This window comes from Sciurus carolinensis, chromosome 10 (assembly GCF_902686445.1).
Source record: "Sciurus carolinensis chromosome 10, mSciCar1.2, whole genome shotgun sequence".
Taxonomy (NCBI): Eukaryota; Metazoa; Chordata; class Mammalia; order Rodentia; family Sciuridae; genus Sciurus; species Sciurus carolinensis.
The window spans coordinates 124197656-124212803 of NC_062222.1; the positions used below are offsets into that span (position 1 = coordinate 124197656).

A 15148-nucleotide genomic window follows, 5' to 3' on the forward strand; every position below is an offset into this window, starting at 1 on the left:
CACGTTGGCCCTCACCTGCTCAACCTGGTGTCTAGAAGCAGTTTCCCAACACCTAGCCAGGTCGCACGACTGGTTTAGCTTCAACTGGGAGAGTTTCCCGTCTAGGAGTTCCTGGCGCTCTGCCCAGTGCTGGAGAAGGACATCTCCTTGCGCTTCCCTTCTGGTGTCCTTCGAACTCGGTCTAACTTTGTACTGCACTGCACGGGGTCCGCTTGGAGTCGGAACCCCTGGGGAATGGAGCAGCAAGGAGCAGGGGAGCCCCTCCCAAGAGCCAGGCGCTCAGCGCCACAAGAAGGAACCCTGGACGCTCCCGCTGAATACTGAGTGGCAACTCTCGCAAGGGGCCCTGCCCAGCCTGAAGCCCCTCGGGTGTTTTAGGGTCCATCTGCTCTGTCATCGGAGGTACCACGCCGAGGAACCCCACGACCCCCCACCCCGTGACTGGGCAGCAGGTGGCCGAGGCAGCGCCGGAGCGGGCGAGGGGAGAGGAAGACTTCACTCCCGCTGGCGGCGCAGCGCACCGCTCTCCAGCCGCCCGCGCACCCCGCCGCCCAGCGCCGCGCAGCGCCCCCGGCGCCCCCCGCCGGCCTCCGCCGCACCTGCAGCCGGCTCCGCGCCCTGCCTGCCGCCGCCGCCGCCGACTCTCCAGCTCCTAGCGCCACGGACGCCCAGGACCAAGCGGCGGTGCGCTCTGGTGCCAAACGCAGCGACAGACGCCCGGACCGGTTGACTCCCGAGACTCGCTCTCGCAGCCTGCGTCCCCAAAGATGAATGTGAGGAGGGTGGAAAGCATCTCGGCTCAGCTGGAGGAGGCGAGCTCCACAGGCGGTAGGATGCAATAAGCATGCGAGCGGGCGCCCGGCTTCCACCTCCTTCCCCCGCGAGCTGAGACGGGGCTGCCCTTTCCTTGGTTGGGGGCGGGGGGACGCTTGTTGCCTTCGCTGCATGAGAGACAGCCACCCAGGCGGGACTGGGAAGGGGAGGTGGGAGCGGCGGGAATGGGGGTGCCAAGGGGAGGGGGGTGCATGCAAAGAATCAGGTCGGGGAAGAAAAGATGTTTGAAGTGTGTTTGAAACTCGCCGTGGCAGGGTCCCCTGCGATCCTGTGGGTACTTTTGCCTTCTCTGAAAATTTCCGAGGTTGTTTATGCTTTTGCCGGAGGTCTTGCTACCGCACGCTGCCTTCCCCAAACACCTGGAGATAAATGAGCTGAAACAGTGTTGATCCTCTTTCCCACTTTTCCTTGAGGCTCCCAAACATTTCTTCATTAAAACTCTATCTTCGTCCCCTGGTAATATACAAGCGTAATCTTGCCCATGTCAGATTCTTCTGCAGGAGCGTCTGTCTTGTTTTATTGCTAGCTTCAGTTTAGTATGTTCAGAGAAAATGGTCCTCTGACACTTGGAAATAATTTATATACACTACAGCCTTGGAAAGGTACTGGGCACGGTGCAAGGAGCTTGGCTTTCAGAGAAACGTGCTTTCTGCGAAAGCAGGCAAGGGAGTGTCCTCTGAGTTTAGTGGGACCCATGGCAAAAGAGGGGACTGTGCCCTCCCACAGAGAGTCTTGGGTTGCATTGATTTGTTTTGAGGTGGCTTTGATGTTTACAGAGTTTTTTAGAGGAGCCATAAATAGGATGAAGGTGGTGTTGGAGAACCTGCGGGTGATAAACAGCTGGACGTTTCTCAGATTATATAAGCTAAGGGGTCACACGTGGCTACAGTGTAGTTTGGGTTAACAGGATGGAAAAACCTGGCCTTGAGGGCTGTAAAGTTGTGCGGTAGGAGGCGTTTATACATTCTACCTTTTCAGTGCTGAAGGAAATGGAGTCACTACAACTCCTGAGTGTATCCCTGGAATTTATGGACTTGAGAAACGAACACCCTCTTTCTCTTTTCTTCTCTCCTTAAGATCATGGGAATCTGGAATACAGTTAGTCTTATTTGAGTAAGAAATTTTAAAGGGAAGTCTTGGTGCTTGATGGACAGGGAAAAATAAGCTCACCATCACCTTTAAAACCCCAAATTATCTGTAATGGTGCTTAGTGCTGGTGTCACTTGTGGCAGTAGCTTCCTGCTTATCCAGAACTAAGAATATCTGAAATATATGTTTTGGAGGGATGCTTATAATCTTTAAGATTGAATTTTTTCAGAATGGCATTTTGGGTGTAGAGGACTGAGTAGTTTTGGGGTCACAGGATCTCTGTCTTTGCAGTTCTTTATAATATGTATAGGGCAGAGAGCCCCTGTCCTTTTGGGGACACACTCCTACATGAGGTGGCAGTAGGGACTCAAAGCTAGGGCACACTGCAGGGACAGGGACGCATAGTCTCAGGAGCTGGGTGGCTTGTGTTGTTTGCCTCGTCAGTGATAACAGCTTTTTGGCTGTACCTTGTCTTTAATCTGCCAGATGGGGATTGAATCAGCATGTCCAGTCTTTACAGTGCCAGAGGTGGCCAGAATCTCTACAAAGGAGAAACAAAGATGAAATCACATCTGGGGAATATGATACAATTAAAATAATAATAGAAGAAAAGTACCATCTCTAGAGTGAGCATGTGTTCATTATTTGGAGAATAGAAGGATGCTGATTCCATCTTGGCTTACATGCAGCTGAAAGTAAGGAATTCTGTGGCTGGAATGGATTTGAAACTTGTTTCTTTTATTGTATTCACTAAGTTTTTGGAGTTTATTGTCATGATAACATTAACGAAATAGTTCATAAGATTATTTTTATTCTTATTGTTTTCAAGTTACTAGAGATTGACTCCCCAAATACGTATTCTGTATTATTTTAACCAAACATGTAGTTTAGTACTTTGGTTATGAGTGCTCAGATTTATAGTCTTAACTCACCTGGGACAAGAAAGGGTGATTATCATTTTTAAAGGCTTGAACTCTCTCTTTAGTGTTGATTAAAATCAACTTCTCGTTCCCTCTCCAATAGTGGTACATGATGATTTTCCCTTGAACATAGAACTCTAGGATGGAGGATTACAAGTTGACTTAATTGGACTTAAACAAAAATGAACTGAAGGATGTAACTGAGAAATGTATGAAGATGAGGAGAAATCAGGCATTAGATGTGTGTATGTGTGTGTGTGTATTCTGTGACCTGAGTTGGTGTCAGAATGTTGAAAAATGGTTGGCTGAAAGGCAAAGGAGAAAACCACTGAATCAAAACGTAGTGGGGAAATGTCAGAAAGGGTGGCAGCAGAGTCTAGTTACGTCACAAAAATATTGTAATATAGCTAAGAGTTCATTCTTTGCTATTTCTTCAACAAGGAAAACCACCGAATAGGCTTAGGAGCACCACTCTGAAGTTACCGTAGTCAATATGTTGGTGCTGCCAGTACTGGAAATGAACAAGTTAGAGTCCATATGAGAGGAGACACTTTACTTATGGGAGTGATCAGACTTAACCTGCCTCCTACCAGCTTCTGTGTGGAACCCAAGGCCTGTCCAGAATATAATTTCCATTTCATTGTCTTCTACCATTATTTTGCTTCCCTGCTATACAATCAAACATAATCCTGCTACCAGTGGGGAGATGGAGATGATAATTCAGCTGTACATTTGAAAGAGAATCAGAAATAAGGTCAGAGGGAAAAAAAATCCTACAAAATTATTCATTGGTGTCCTTAATTTGTGCCTTCTAACTTAGGGCTGGCAGATGCTATGTGATGTAATCTACGACTAACAGCGGGGAGGAAATGTATATTTTGGTGGTGTGAGAAATCTCTTCAACTTTGAATTGTTTCTTATGAGTGCGTTGTAACTTCTGCTTCAGTTTTGTGTTTATTAAGATTAAAGCAAAATCAAATTAGTAATTCCATTAAAGTAATATTGAAAAATTCATTTATTCTGAGCTCTGGGAGGGGTTTTCATGTACAAGGCATTAGTCTATTTTCTTTGTCATATGAATGTAAAGGAATATTAAACAAATATGATGCAGTGTTAAAATTCAGTGATGCCCCCCCACTCTTCCCACTCTGCACTTTTTTCTGGTCACTGATTTTGTCCTCTTTCACAAAATAAGTCTATAGATGTTTTGGAAATTAATGATCCATACAATATAAAATATGTGTGCAATATTTCTGCAGATTTGCAGACCAGATAGTAACTGATTCTTTCAAAGATATATTTCTGGACTTAAAATATATGGTCCTTCTTACTCCTTTTTGTCCTTTCATTTGTTTTCCCTGTCTTCACTGTTTTTTTCCAGAACATGTAGATAATATTGCTTTTCAATATTTCATAGCAGAGTGTGCTTGTTTACTTAATAGTGTCCCTCCTTAGGGGCTATTTCAAGCAGATTGAAGTAAGTGTGTGTGTGTGTGTGTGTGAGAGAGAGAGAGAGAGAGAGAGAGAGAGAGAGAGAGAGAGAATGTGAACAAACCAGAGAGCATGAATGACTAAGAGAAAAAGGTGAAGGAGAGGAAAAGATATCAGTGTTTATCTACCATTCTTAGCAATATTTTCAGGTGATCTAAAAGCACCTATTGCTACAATTTATCATCCTTAGGTATATAATCACCCAGTTATTTTTCACTTAGCTGTTAAGTCCTGATGGCTTTCTGTCACATCCTCCTGAACTCACTGTGATGCTTCATGCAGTCCACCAACATTCCTTGAGTGACTCTGAGCTCCATGAGAGCTCAGCTATGGGACCCTGGCCACCACTTTATCTCCAGTACCTAGTACAAGATCTGAAATGTACTGTTTGCAACAACAGATGTTGAATGCATGTAGTGTCTCTAAAGCACTGAAGTATTCTACTTTCTCCCACATCCCTCACATCTCTTTTTATGACCCTTACTACTTTTCTTTTGTCCATTTTGTGTAACTTTCACGAGGTTGTTTTAATTATCTTCACATTCTGCATTCTCCCCAGTCAGACTGTGTTTTAGTTTTTATCTTGATGTGTAGGTCTGGCCCATTGCTCCTCTAGAGTGCTAGATAGATCTTTCTGTGCCCTGATGGTCAGACCCATCAGCAGGTTTTACTAGCACCTTAAAAAGTCAGTGAATCAGAAAAGAACCTCTGTCCTCTAAAAATAATATATTGTCCAAATATTGTAAATGGTGTCATATTTTTTTTAAGCAAGCAGTTTAAAAAAGGCAGAAACATCTCCTTCTCTGTTACTCCTATCTTCAAGTCAAATCGGTCCTGAAGACTGCTTCTCTCTTGAGTTTTATGTCTGCCTATTTCTTCCATTTCCAGTCTACCACCCAAGGTTATGTTCCGAGCATGCTTCCAGGCTATGATGGTTATAGCCAATTTCACTGACTATAGTCAGTGTTGAATGTTGTCATTGTGACTCTTCCTCATCCTTAATACCTTCCGTATCTGTCATATCCAAGGTCAGTAGTCTGAGGGCCCCCACCAAGTAGCTGCCACTTCTGGTCTCTGCACATCCCCCAAACAAGACAGTAGCAGGACCACTGAAATGCTCTCCCTGAATTGGGACGATGCTCCTTCCTACTACTCTGAAGTCACAGAGGATGGTCCTTCCTGTCACTTCCCAGCGCAGTGTCAGAATATCTGCACCATGTATGTCATTATTATTGTCACTTCATCATTACTCTCCCAGAGGACAAATCCCTCCATTAGAGCAGTGACCAGGGAATGGACTGAAGGATTAAAACACCAGGACATCATTCAGTATATACATCCCTTCCCTTTTCCTTTCCTATCAGGCTTCAGGGTGAGAATCGGCAGTATTAGGAGGGAGCAGGAGGGGAGTGAAGACAGTGGCAAGGCTGAGATGGGATCAAGTTCTGTCCCTATTCTCTCGCTGCAGTGTCTATATCCCTTCTTCCCCAAAGTCCCCCGTGGGCTGCTCTGCCTACGTACAGATGCACATAGCATTAGAAGATCAGAACAAGAAGAGACCCCGTGTTCAAACGTAACAGTTTTCCACACACACTCTGATGACATAACAAACCATTTGAATGGGGATATAAATATGGAATTTTCCATATTGTGCACTTGGCCTTCATGCCCATGTTGAGGGCTGATTTTTCTTCCTGGGTGAACACAGCCAGTGTGGTTGAGTGGCTGGCTCATTGGAAACAGGTTTGTCAATTTAAATACCCTTTGGGTATATACTCTTGGCTATTGAGAAGTTTCTTTCCCCTACATATTCCTCTCCAATTTTTTTATTTAGATAAAAATAAGTACTTAGAACATTTTACAGCAACAGTTTGCAATTTTGGGGGTACCTGGAATTTGGATTGGCTCAGGAAAATGTCCTCTCTTACATTCAGGCAGCAGCTGCTCATGAATAGTGAATAAAAAGTCTTGAGGGAATTAGGACTGGCATTTTTTATAGGTCTTCACTTTAAAAAGGTTTAGGAAGAAAAATAGACTTTCATCTCCAGATGTCAACACTTCTTAATATTTTGAAGGATCTTTTGAGTGAAGCAGTTTATTTAAGAAATGACATTATTGCGGGCCAAATGGGAATCAAAATCAAATTTGACTGATCTAGTAACTACTGTAGTCAAATGCCTGGCCCTCCCTCCCAGCTCCTGCCTCCCATAGTACTGTCTGCCTGCTGTGTTGCAGATGCTAAAGCATCCCCAAGAATGTCCCCAGACTGGATTATTTTGTTTTTGTTGTTTTATAAGAAAAGACATGACTTTCAAAGTGTCTCATTGAGTTTCATAATAATGGGTGAATATAACACATCTACATCTCAGAATAGATATTCTAGCAGGGACTTTACTTTGGGTTGTATTATTTTGTACTTTAATGAGTGTTTATTAGGATGGCATGAAAAAATCACTTAAAAGTAGTCTGTCCTATACCTTTTATCCATGTTTTGTATATGATAAGCCTTATAGAAATTGGTTCACTGAATAAAAGCACCTAAGGTGCAGGTACACACTTGTATATAACCATTCTGTTGAGGTGCAAACTGATCCTCAGGTCTTTGGCATCTGCAGAGAATTTAGAAATAAGACCAGAAACAATAAAGTCAGACTAATAAACAGTATTTTAAAAATAACCCTGTCAAATACAGTCTTAAGAACAAGTTTAATGTGGAGAGAAGTTTAATTCAGAGAAATTTCTATTTCATTTACAAAGGTGAAAACAGAGAAAATAGCCACTGAAAATAACATTGCTCTCCCTTTCTATCTTCATCTATGCCTGGTGGTAATTCTGTCCTCTGGGAGCTGAGTGGATTCTGTAACACTGAAATGAGATTTATTCAGCAAATATTTACAAAGAAACTGTCTGGTGTTAGGATGTCTGAGACAAAGATCCTGCCTTCAAAGAGCTTCCTGGTTATTCGAAAGATAGTTACTGAATTTGCACTAGGTATTTATAGTCCAGTAGGGGAGGAGAGAATTGGCTAAACATGTATCTTTAAAAATATTAATCCCCATAGTGGAGTTAAGGGTAGAGCAAGATGAATGTTCAAAAGCAAGCTTCCTTCCAGGTGGTGTTAAATTCCGTTTCTTTCCAGGTGGATACACACTGATATTGAACTTGACCCTTTTCTCTTTGGGTCTTTCAGAATAAACCTATCAAAAATTTTGGGCTTAAAATTCTAGACTTGTTCTATTGTCCAATTTCTTCCTGCCTTCTAGCTATTTTTCCAATTATATTTTTCATCAACCATTTAAAGACATTATCTTTATTATTACTTATTATCTAAATAATTTTGAAGATTTATTAAACCTCTTATATGTTGGGAGTGTATGGAGAAATGCACTTTTTCATAGAACATGATTTGGAAGCTTGGGGAGGTCAAAATGAGTGATAACTTATGTTTAAATACAGTGATAAAGGAATTGAAAATTCTCAACTCTTATTTCCAGTTTAAATAATATTCCCATAAAAGCAGAGGCATTTCAAATTAGTGTAGGAATTTTTAAATTAGATAGAATGTCACTCTAATTTTTAAATTTAATTTTGTGAAATCATTCATATTAAGGATATTATTATACCTTATCTAATACTGTAAGCACATGTGAAAGTCAATTTGTTAAACTTTCTCACATCTTTTCCAAGAAGTCTTGAATCATTCTTTCCATATCATTTATTTTCACAAACCCCAAGTTGAAGCTGCATCTCTTCCTGTGGTGATGCATAGTATTATTGCAGTCTGTTAGTTGTTCTCTTTCCTCCATTGGTCCAGTTTCATCTTGTAATTTCTTGTCAAAGTTCTGGTCTCTGAGAGAGTTGGTGCAGACTCTGAAACACAAGTTCAAGTTAGTTTCAAGGTTGTGAGAGGGACATATTGGGAAGCAAGTAAAAAGCAAGGAGAGTTCAGACCCAGTCATGGAGAAACATGGAAAAAGGGAGGTGGATACATCTGAACGCAATGCCATGTAGAGACAGAATGAGGGGATTCTCCTGCTCAGGGTTTATAAAATCCAGTTTTAATGGAGACATAGCTTGTTAAGATAGTTTTTTAAAAGGACCACACATCTAAACCCTGAAGCTGGAAGGCAATAAATACTAGCGCTTTTGATGTACTTTTAAGTACAGAATTTTTTGCTAATCCCCATAAGCCCTCGTAGTTAAATTAAAGTTGTGGTTGTAGCTTCCAAATGAAAATTAGTTGTTAAAAACTAATACTTTCAAAACTGTTGTTCATTTCTTAGAGTAATCACTAACAATGAAAAATCTACAAACCTTGCTCCAGGAAGATTGCACTGTAGAAATGAATTGTTGGAAACATTGCAGTTTTAAACATAGTTCCATTTATCCTGGAATCCTTGGGTGTGAGATTGTGGCTTTTCATAAATATCATTAGAATAGAATTTCAAATCACAAACAGTGACAGTTATAACTTCAGCCTTAGGCAATTTGTGTTCTGATAGTCTTCGCAATAATTTTGGAGATGTTATTCAGCAATCATTCATTTAAGATACATTTATGAATTGTGTACTATTTGAGAGATACTGTGCTAGTAAACATTTGAGCATATAAAGAGGCAAGCAAGTTGTTTAGAGTGTAGGAATTAAAGTTTTAAATCATATCTTCCTTCTCTACCCCAGAATTCCACTTCATCTGCCCTATGTATTAATTATACAGAGCATGTTAGTTTACCTCATCTTTAAAGATGTTAAATACCTTTCTAAGACCCAGTTGTGTGCCCTTAATGCAGGTTGTCTTTAGCTGCAGTTGTTGGCTTTTGTGAAATAATACGCCAAAGAAGCACAGAGAACTTCTGTGATTACACGGTCTATTATTTAGTGATATTGGTCTTACAGAATCATATTAAAAAACAAACCTTATGTAGAAAAATAGCAGTAATCTGTGGATTATATAATATTACTATTCCTCCATATCAGCAGGTGCTTCTCCAAATGTGGGCCAGATTTTTCTTTCACAAAACATATTCTGTTGCTAAGTTTTGCTCAAAGTGCTAGAATACAGTGATGAGAAGTATCCCATGGAACATACGAAATACAATTAAAGAGATTGATATGAGGTGGGAGAATTTAAACACAAAAATCCCTGTGATAGCACCATGCACAGTGCTTTAAAAATGGCTGAAAGTCAGTCACATCATGCAAGCTGGACAGGGTGGAAGAAAACTCCCTGGACTGGATGGGACTAGTGGATGGGGATGAATTTTCCAGTGAAAGTTGGCAGAGGATGATGGATGTTTCAGACTGGGAGAGCTATGTTCTAAGCCTGGCCCAAGAGCACAGGTACGATCAGGGAACCCTGAGCAGTCCCAGGTGGTGCTGTGAAGAAGTGGAGCAGACGGGAACAGAGATGCAAGCTGGAGCGCATCTGGGGAGTCAGGGCTTGGCACGGGGAACTTCTGATGAGTTTCAGTCAAAAGCAAAGCATGATGCTTGCCAACTGGGAACATGAGAGCAGTGATGTGGCACCTGGACAGGAAGGCGGTGGAATGGCAGGCAGGGGGACCTGCTGTGGTAGTAAACACAGGTGGGACATATTAAAGTACCTAGTAAGGCAGTGATCACATGGTGGAGAACAAAGAGTAAAATTAGATGAAGAGAGGACAAGATCAATGGGATTGATGGGTGATCAAATGATAGGTTGTCCTAAGGTTGGAGGAGGAAGGAAGACCCTGGAATAGCTGCTAGATTTCCAGTGAGATGCATAAATTTAACAAGATGGGAAATACAGAAGAAGGTTTAGTTGAAAGAAAATGAAACCGATTTGGGATCTAAAATCTTAAGGATTTCTGGAATATCAGAGTGGAAAAGAGGTCCAGTTGGAAATGGGCTATATGGGTTGGGAAAAAGGCTGAGATCTGATTCTGCACACAATAAGGAGCCAGCTGAATTTCATAAAGAGTGACAGAATGAGAAGCATTAATTTTGCATAGCTCTGTAGGATGCATCATTGACAGGTGACTTTAGGACACTGTTGCATTAGTCTAGCAAGAGAAGGCAAATGTTTGAGCAAAGGTGAGGCAGAGGGAATGGGTAGGTTAGGTGACTGGAAGGAGAAAGCGATGTTGGTGACTTGGATACTAGTGGTGCCGTGATGAGAGGCAAGGAACCCAGAAGGAAGAACGGGTTTGGGAGGAAAAATAATGGGTTCCTTTTTAGGAATATTGATTTAGAGGTACTGGGAAAATATCCAGGTCAAACTGTCCCTCAGGCATTTGGAAATATAAAGTTGAAGTTTAATTCATTTCAGAGAAGCACACATTGGTTAAGCATCCAACACTGTGATGGACATCAGGAAGAGAGAGATGAATGAAGCACAGTCTAGATCCCGAGAAGCCAGCCTCAAATAAACTGGGGACCTAGATTTGGGAATTAGTTGCGAAGAGATAATGATCACTGAAGTCATGAGATTGGTTAAGAGAATCCAGAGTTGGAACTGTGGGGAATAAGGGTAGGAGCTGGATGTGAAACCAGAAACACTTTATAAATTGGAAGAAATTGGAGAGATGAGTGTTGCTGAGGTCAGTACCTGGCACATGAAAGGACCATATTTATTGACTAGTGGGGAATAAAAGAGTTTCAAAAGTCCAGAGCTTGTTAACAGAGTGAATTGCTGTAGGACATTGAGGAAAGACAGGAATGGTGTCTAAGGATAAGACTCTGGAGCAGACCTAGGATTCAGACACCATGTCTGACACCACGGGACAGTGGGAAGCCACAAGACCTCTCTGTAGCTTAGTTTCGTAATGTGTGCCTGGACAATTCTTGCCCCCATAAACTGATGGCTTGCTTCCTCACTTCTTTCAGGTCTTCATTCAAATGTTATCTTATGTCATCATCCAATATGAAAACCCATTCTGCATCTTTTCCCTTGCTCTGCTTTCCTTTCCTTAATAACCTTCATATACCTTCAGAGAAAAAAATTCTTATCTTCTTATAGGATGCAATATTATGTGTACACTCTGTGTATATATGCAGTAATATATCTTAATATTACTTTGTATATATTGATTTTCTGTTCTCTTCCTTATTAAAATATAATCAAATATATGTTGAGTGGTGAATCACTGAAGAGAACCTGTTTTACCAGGGTGTCTGAGGAGTACCTGAACTGACCTACATAAAGTGCTGAGCACAGTACCTGACAAATGGTTAGGACCTGATAAATGTAAGTAGTGGTCATTTCTATAATTATCTGACTTGAGAAAAAGTCCTTTAATCACAACTATGGGAAGTCAGGAGAGTGGCAAGATTGATAACACTGGGAGGGATGGAGGGGACTGAGTTGAGGGGAGAGGCACCAGTTCTCTGGCAGGGATAAATCTGGGCCTGTATTGAAACAGGGAAGAGGAGGTCACCCCAGGGCAACTTACTAGAGAAGATCATGTAGGAAAGTTGGGACTTGAGTGACCAGTGGGGTTTAAAGAGTTTGTGAGGAAGTGGCATGAATGGATTTTGAGACGGCAGCCATTTGGATGCAGTATAGAGTATATTGTGGAGGCTAACCCATGAGATGGGAGGGCATCTAAGAAATGTGATTTTTAAGCAGTTGAGCATGTATGCAGGATTTCTGGGAAAGATGGTAGGATGTGAGAAATGATACTGAAGAAGAATCTTCTTGTCCTGCTGCAAAGGAGAGACTGAGAACGGCGAGTCATCAAGTGAAATGGTCATCAAAGTTTTTCAGGCTGTAGGTATGAATAGTCACTTCTGGAAGGGTGCCCTTGGCATATTCCTGGAGCACTACAAATAAGCTTTGTAACTGATTGAATGTGGAGGTGGAGTGAGGTGGGAGACCCAGGAGGAGGATATGCTCATGGGCAGTCTCCATCTCCAACTTGGGAGACTGAGTAAAGATGTTTGCATATGGTGTTGGGAAGATACTGTCCACAAAACAGAAGAAGAAGGAAGTTTTTTACTTATTATTTTTTGTGTGTGTGTGGTGTTAGCTTTAAATGCATTGGGGGTGCTGGAATGATATGCTGCTAAGAGGAACACCAAGGCAGTTTTGAATATCCCTTGCAGTGATAACTAAATTGAGATTGAAAGGGATTCAGCACCTTGCTCAAAGTCACACAGCTAGTGATTGGGAGAGCAGGGACATTAACCAAAGCAATATTAACAGGCATTCTTGCACCTCCCTACTCTTGCTTCTCCACTCCCCTACCTAGACGTGGCAGGGCAGAAGCTGAGTGAAAGGTGCTCTGGTCTGTGTTGGTATCGTTCTGGAGGGGAGGGCTGGTTCAGCCAGCAGTATTAGTACTTCTTATCTGGTTTGGTGTATGGAGATAAAGGGCAAATGACCTGAGAAAACTCCCTGGGGGCTTCTATAGCACATGTAGGGTAAGGTCTAAATCTAATGCCCAATCCAAGTGATCTTGCATTGGAAGGGGGAGTCTTGATACCCAGCTTGGAGGATTGGGGGAAAAATTTCTTCACAAAGATAGTGTTTGAGGGGTTTGAATGGGAATAAAATTAACCTGTAGGACCTCCTTGAGCTTGAGCTGAAGATGGAAATGACCAGTGTAAGCAAACTAAAGAGCCAGGTTAGTCTAGGGCAGCATGGTCATTGGGAGTACAGTGCACAGGTGAGCTTGTGAAGGATGCATCTCATCCCACGTAAAGCCTTGATTTTGATCTGAAGATTCCATTTACGGAGCTGGCTTTCCTCCCTGTTCTCCTTCCTGATCTTGCATCTGCATTGCCACCTAACCCCTTTGGACCATGGTCAGGGACAATCTTGCTGAGATTAACCAACTGAGAATATATAACATTACTACAAGTGTTGAATTCCAGCCATTTTCCTTCCCGCCAGAGTGTCATGCATTCTTTTAATACTTCTCCTTAATGAATGCAGTTTTAATTAATAGTTTGGTGTCCACCAACCCAGAATAAAGAGACTTGTGTACACTTTCAAGACTCTCCGGGGCACTCCAATATTTGATGACCAATGGGAAGTGACTTAAATGTACTGATAAAAAATATCAAATATTGTTCTTAATATTAGGTAAGCTACACATTTCTGCCAGCGTCCAATGCCATGAGCAAGCACTTAGAGAACTCAGAGACAACCTTCTTCTCTCTCTGGGCATCAGGACCTGTTTCACTCAGCTTTACACCAACATATGTATGTAGTACTTACAAACCAAATATTGTGTTGGGTGCTTGGGGAATACAGATACCTTCTCTGTCTTCACAGATGGCTGGCAAGGGGAAAGACTTTGAACAACACATTGGGAAAAAATTTACAATGTTTTAGGGATCAGAACACAACTCTTAAAAGAAGTAAAAATTAGGTTGATACTTGAATTACACTTAGAGATAGATAGGAATAGGTGTGGGGAATATACTCGAAGAACCACAGGAGGTGAGAGAGAGAGAGAGAGACAGAGACAGAGACAGTGACAAAAGATGATGAGGTAGACAGGGTCCAGATGGTTGAGAGTTTAAGTTTTATTGCTTCAGGCGAGTTGCAGCTGGCCTCATCCCAGTTGAGAACTTTCCTACATTGTTTGGACACTAATTTGTTCTGTTTTATTTCTGGAATACTCTTTATGCATTCCGAGTTTCTCACTGTTTCATACATGATGCATGTACTAATTCCAGAGAAGCCTCAATCTCTGCCTACAAATACTTACAGATTTACATGAGGTACATATGTACCAGTCCCTGTCAGATTCTTCTAAGCGCCATGTGGTATGGGTTATCAGCACTAACATTTGGAAATTTTCTTACTAAGTCTCAAAGAGCTCATCTGCTGTTATTTCTACTTCTTGGATCCATGGATTGTGGCTCTGACCACTGTTGATTTATGGAACCCTGAGTCAACATTGTCTATCAAACGGCAATGTGCAAGTGCAGACTGCTCATGAAAAACTTCCCACAGGCTTCTATAAGAAGGGATCATTTTCATCAAGAAAATATGTACTTTAATTATTTAGAGCTGCTATAATTTACATATTTGTGTTTCTGGTACAAGGAAGAGAAAGATGGACTTTGGTTAAAGATGATGAACTACAGTGTTGTACAGAAACTATCATGGTAACATGTATTAGCACCATAATGTCTTTCTTATTTAGGCAAAAATCTTCAAATCTTGACTGATTGCAATTCAGTCCTCTGGAATTAATGCTCCATGAATGTAGGGATTGTTTGTATTGGTCACTGTATTTCCCATGAGCCTGGAACAAGACAGGCAAGAGTACACTCACAGATAATTGTTGAATGAATAAACCAGCATAAAGACTTAGCTCCTGCTTGCAGCACCTTGTGAGAGAGATGTATAGTTAAATAACTCTCAGATCTGTATGAGTTAAGTCCTAAAACAGGGACATGTGCAAAGTCCTACAGGGGAAAAGTGCAGAAATAACTACCTTCCTAGGGAAAATAAAGAAACCTTGCAGAGGGAGATGGCATCTCAACTGGATCTTAAAAATGTGTTGAGATTAATCAAGTGGAAGAGAGAGAGAGAGACAGAGAGAGAGAGTGGCACAAGAGAAAGGGATTTAGAGGTACTATGAACAACCTTAGTAAAAACTCAGAGTTGTGTGAAAATTCAAGCAATATTCAGGTCTGTGTGGCCTGAATATTGACAGTGGGAAGATGTATATACAATTAAAACTGGAAGAGTAGATGGTGGTAGATTGTTTTAGACCCTTGCATTTATGACCCAAGACTAAAATTTGTATGGTTCTTAATAGCATTAAGCTGGGGAATAACTATTATTCGTGTTTAGCTGGAAGTGAGGGAGTTTCCATA

The 15148-nt window shown here is 41.7% G+C and overlaps 1 protein-coding gene across 2 annotated transcripts in view; it reads left to right on the top strand.

Annotated features, from left to right (window-relative positions):
• Positions 1 to 578: 578 nt before the first annotated feature.
• The window catches only part of Kcnip4 (potassium voltage-gated channel interacting protein 4), a 1093862-nt gene continuing 1079292 nt past the window's right edge, over positions 579 to 15148 (top strand). Inside the window, exon 1 of one of the 2 annotated variants that reach the window (XM_047565628.1) lies at positions 579 to 828. In XM_047565628.1, coding sequence (XP_047421584.1) covers positions 768 to 828 — 61 coding nt within the window. In that variant the 5' untranslated portion in view covers positions 579 to 767. The remainder of the gene's footprint in view (positions 829 to 15148) is intronic. The other variant, XM_047565623.1, reaches the window with a different exon arrangement.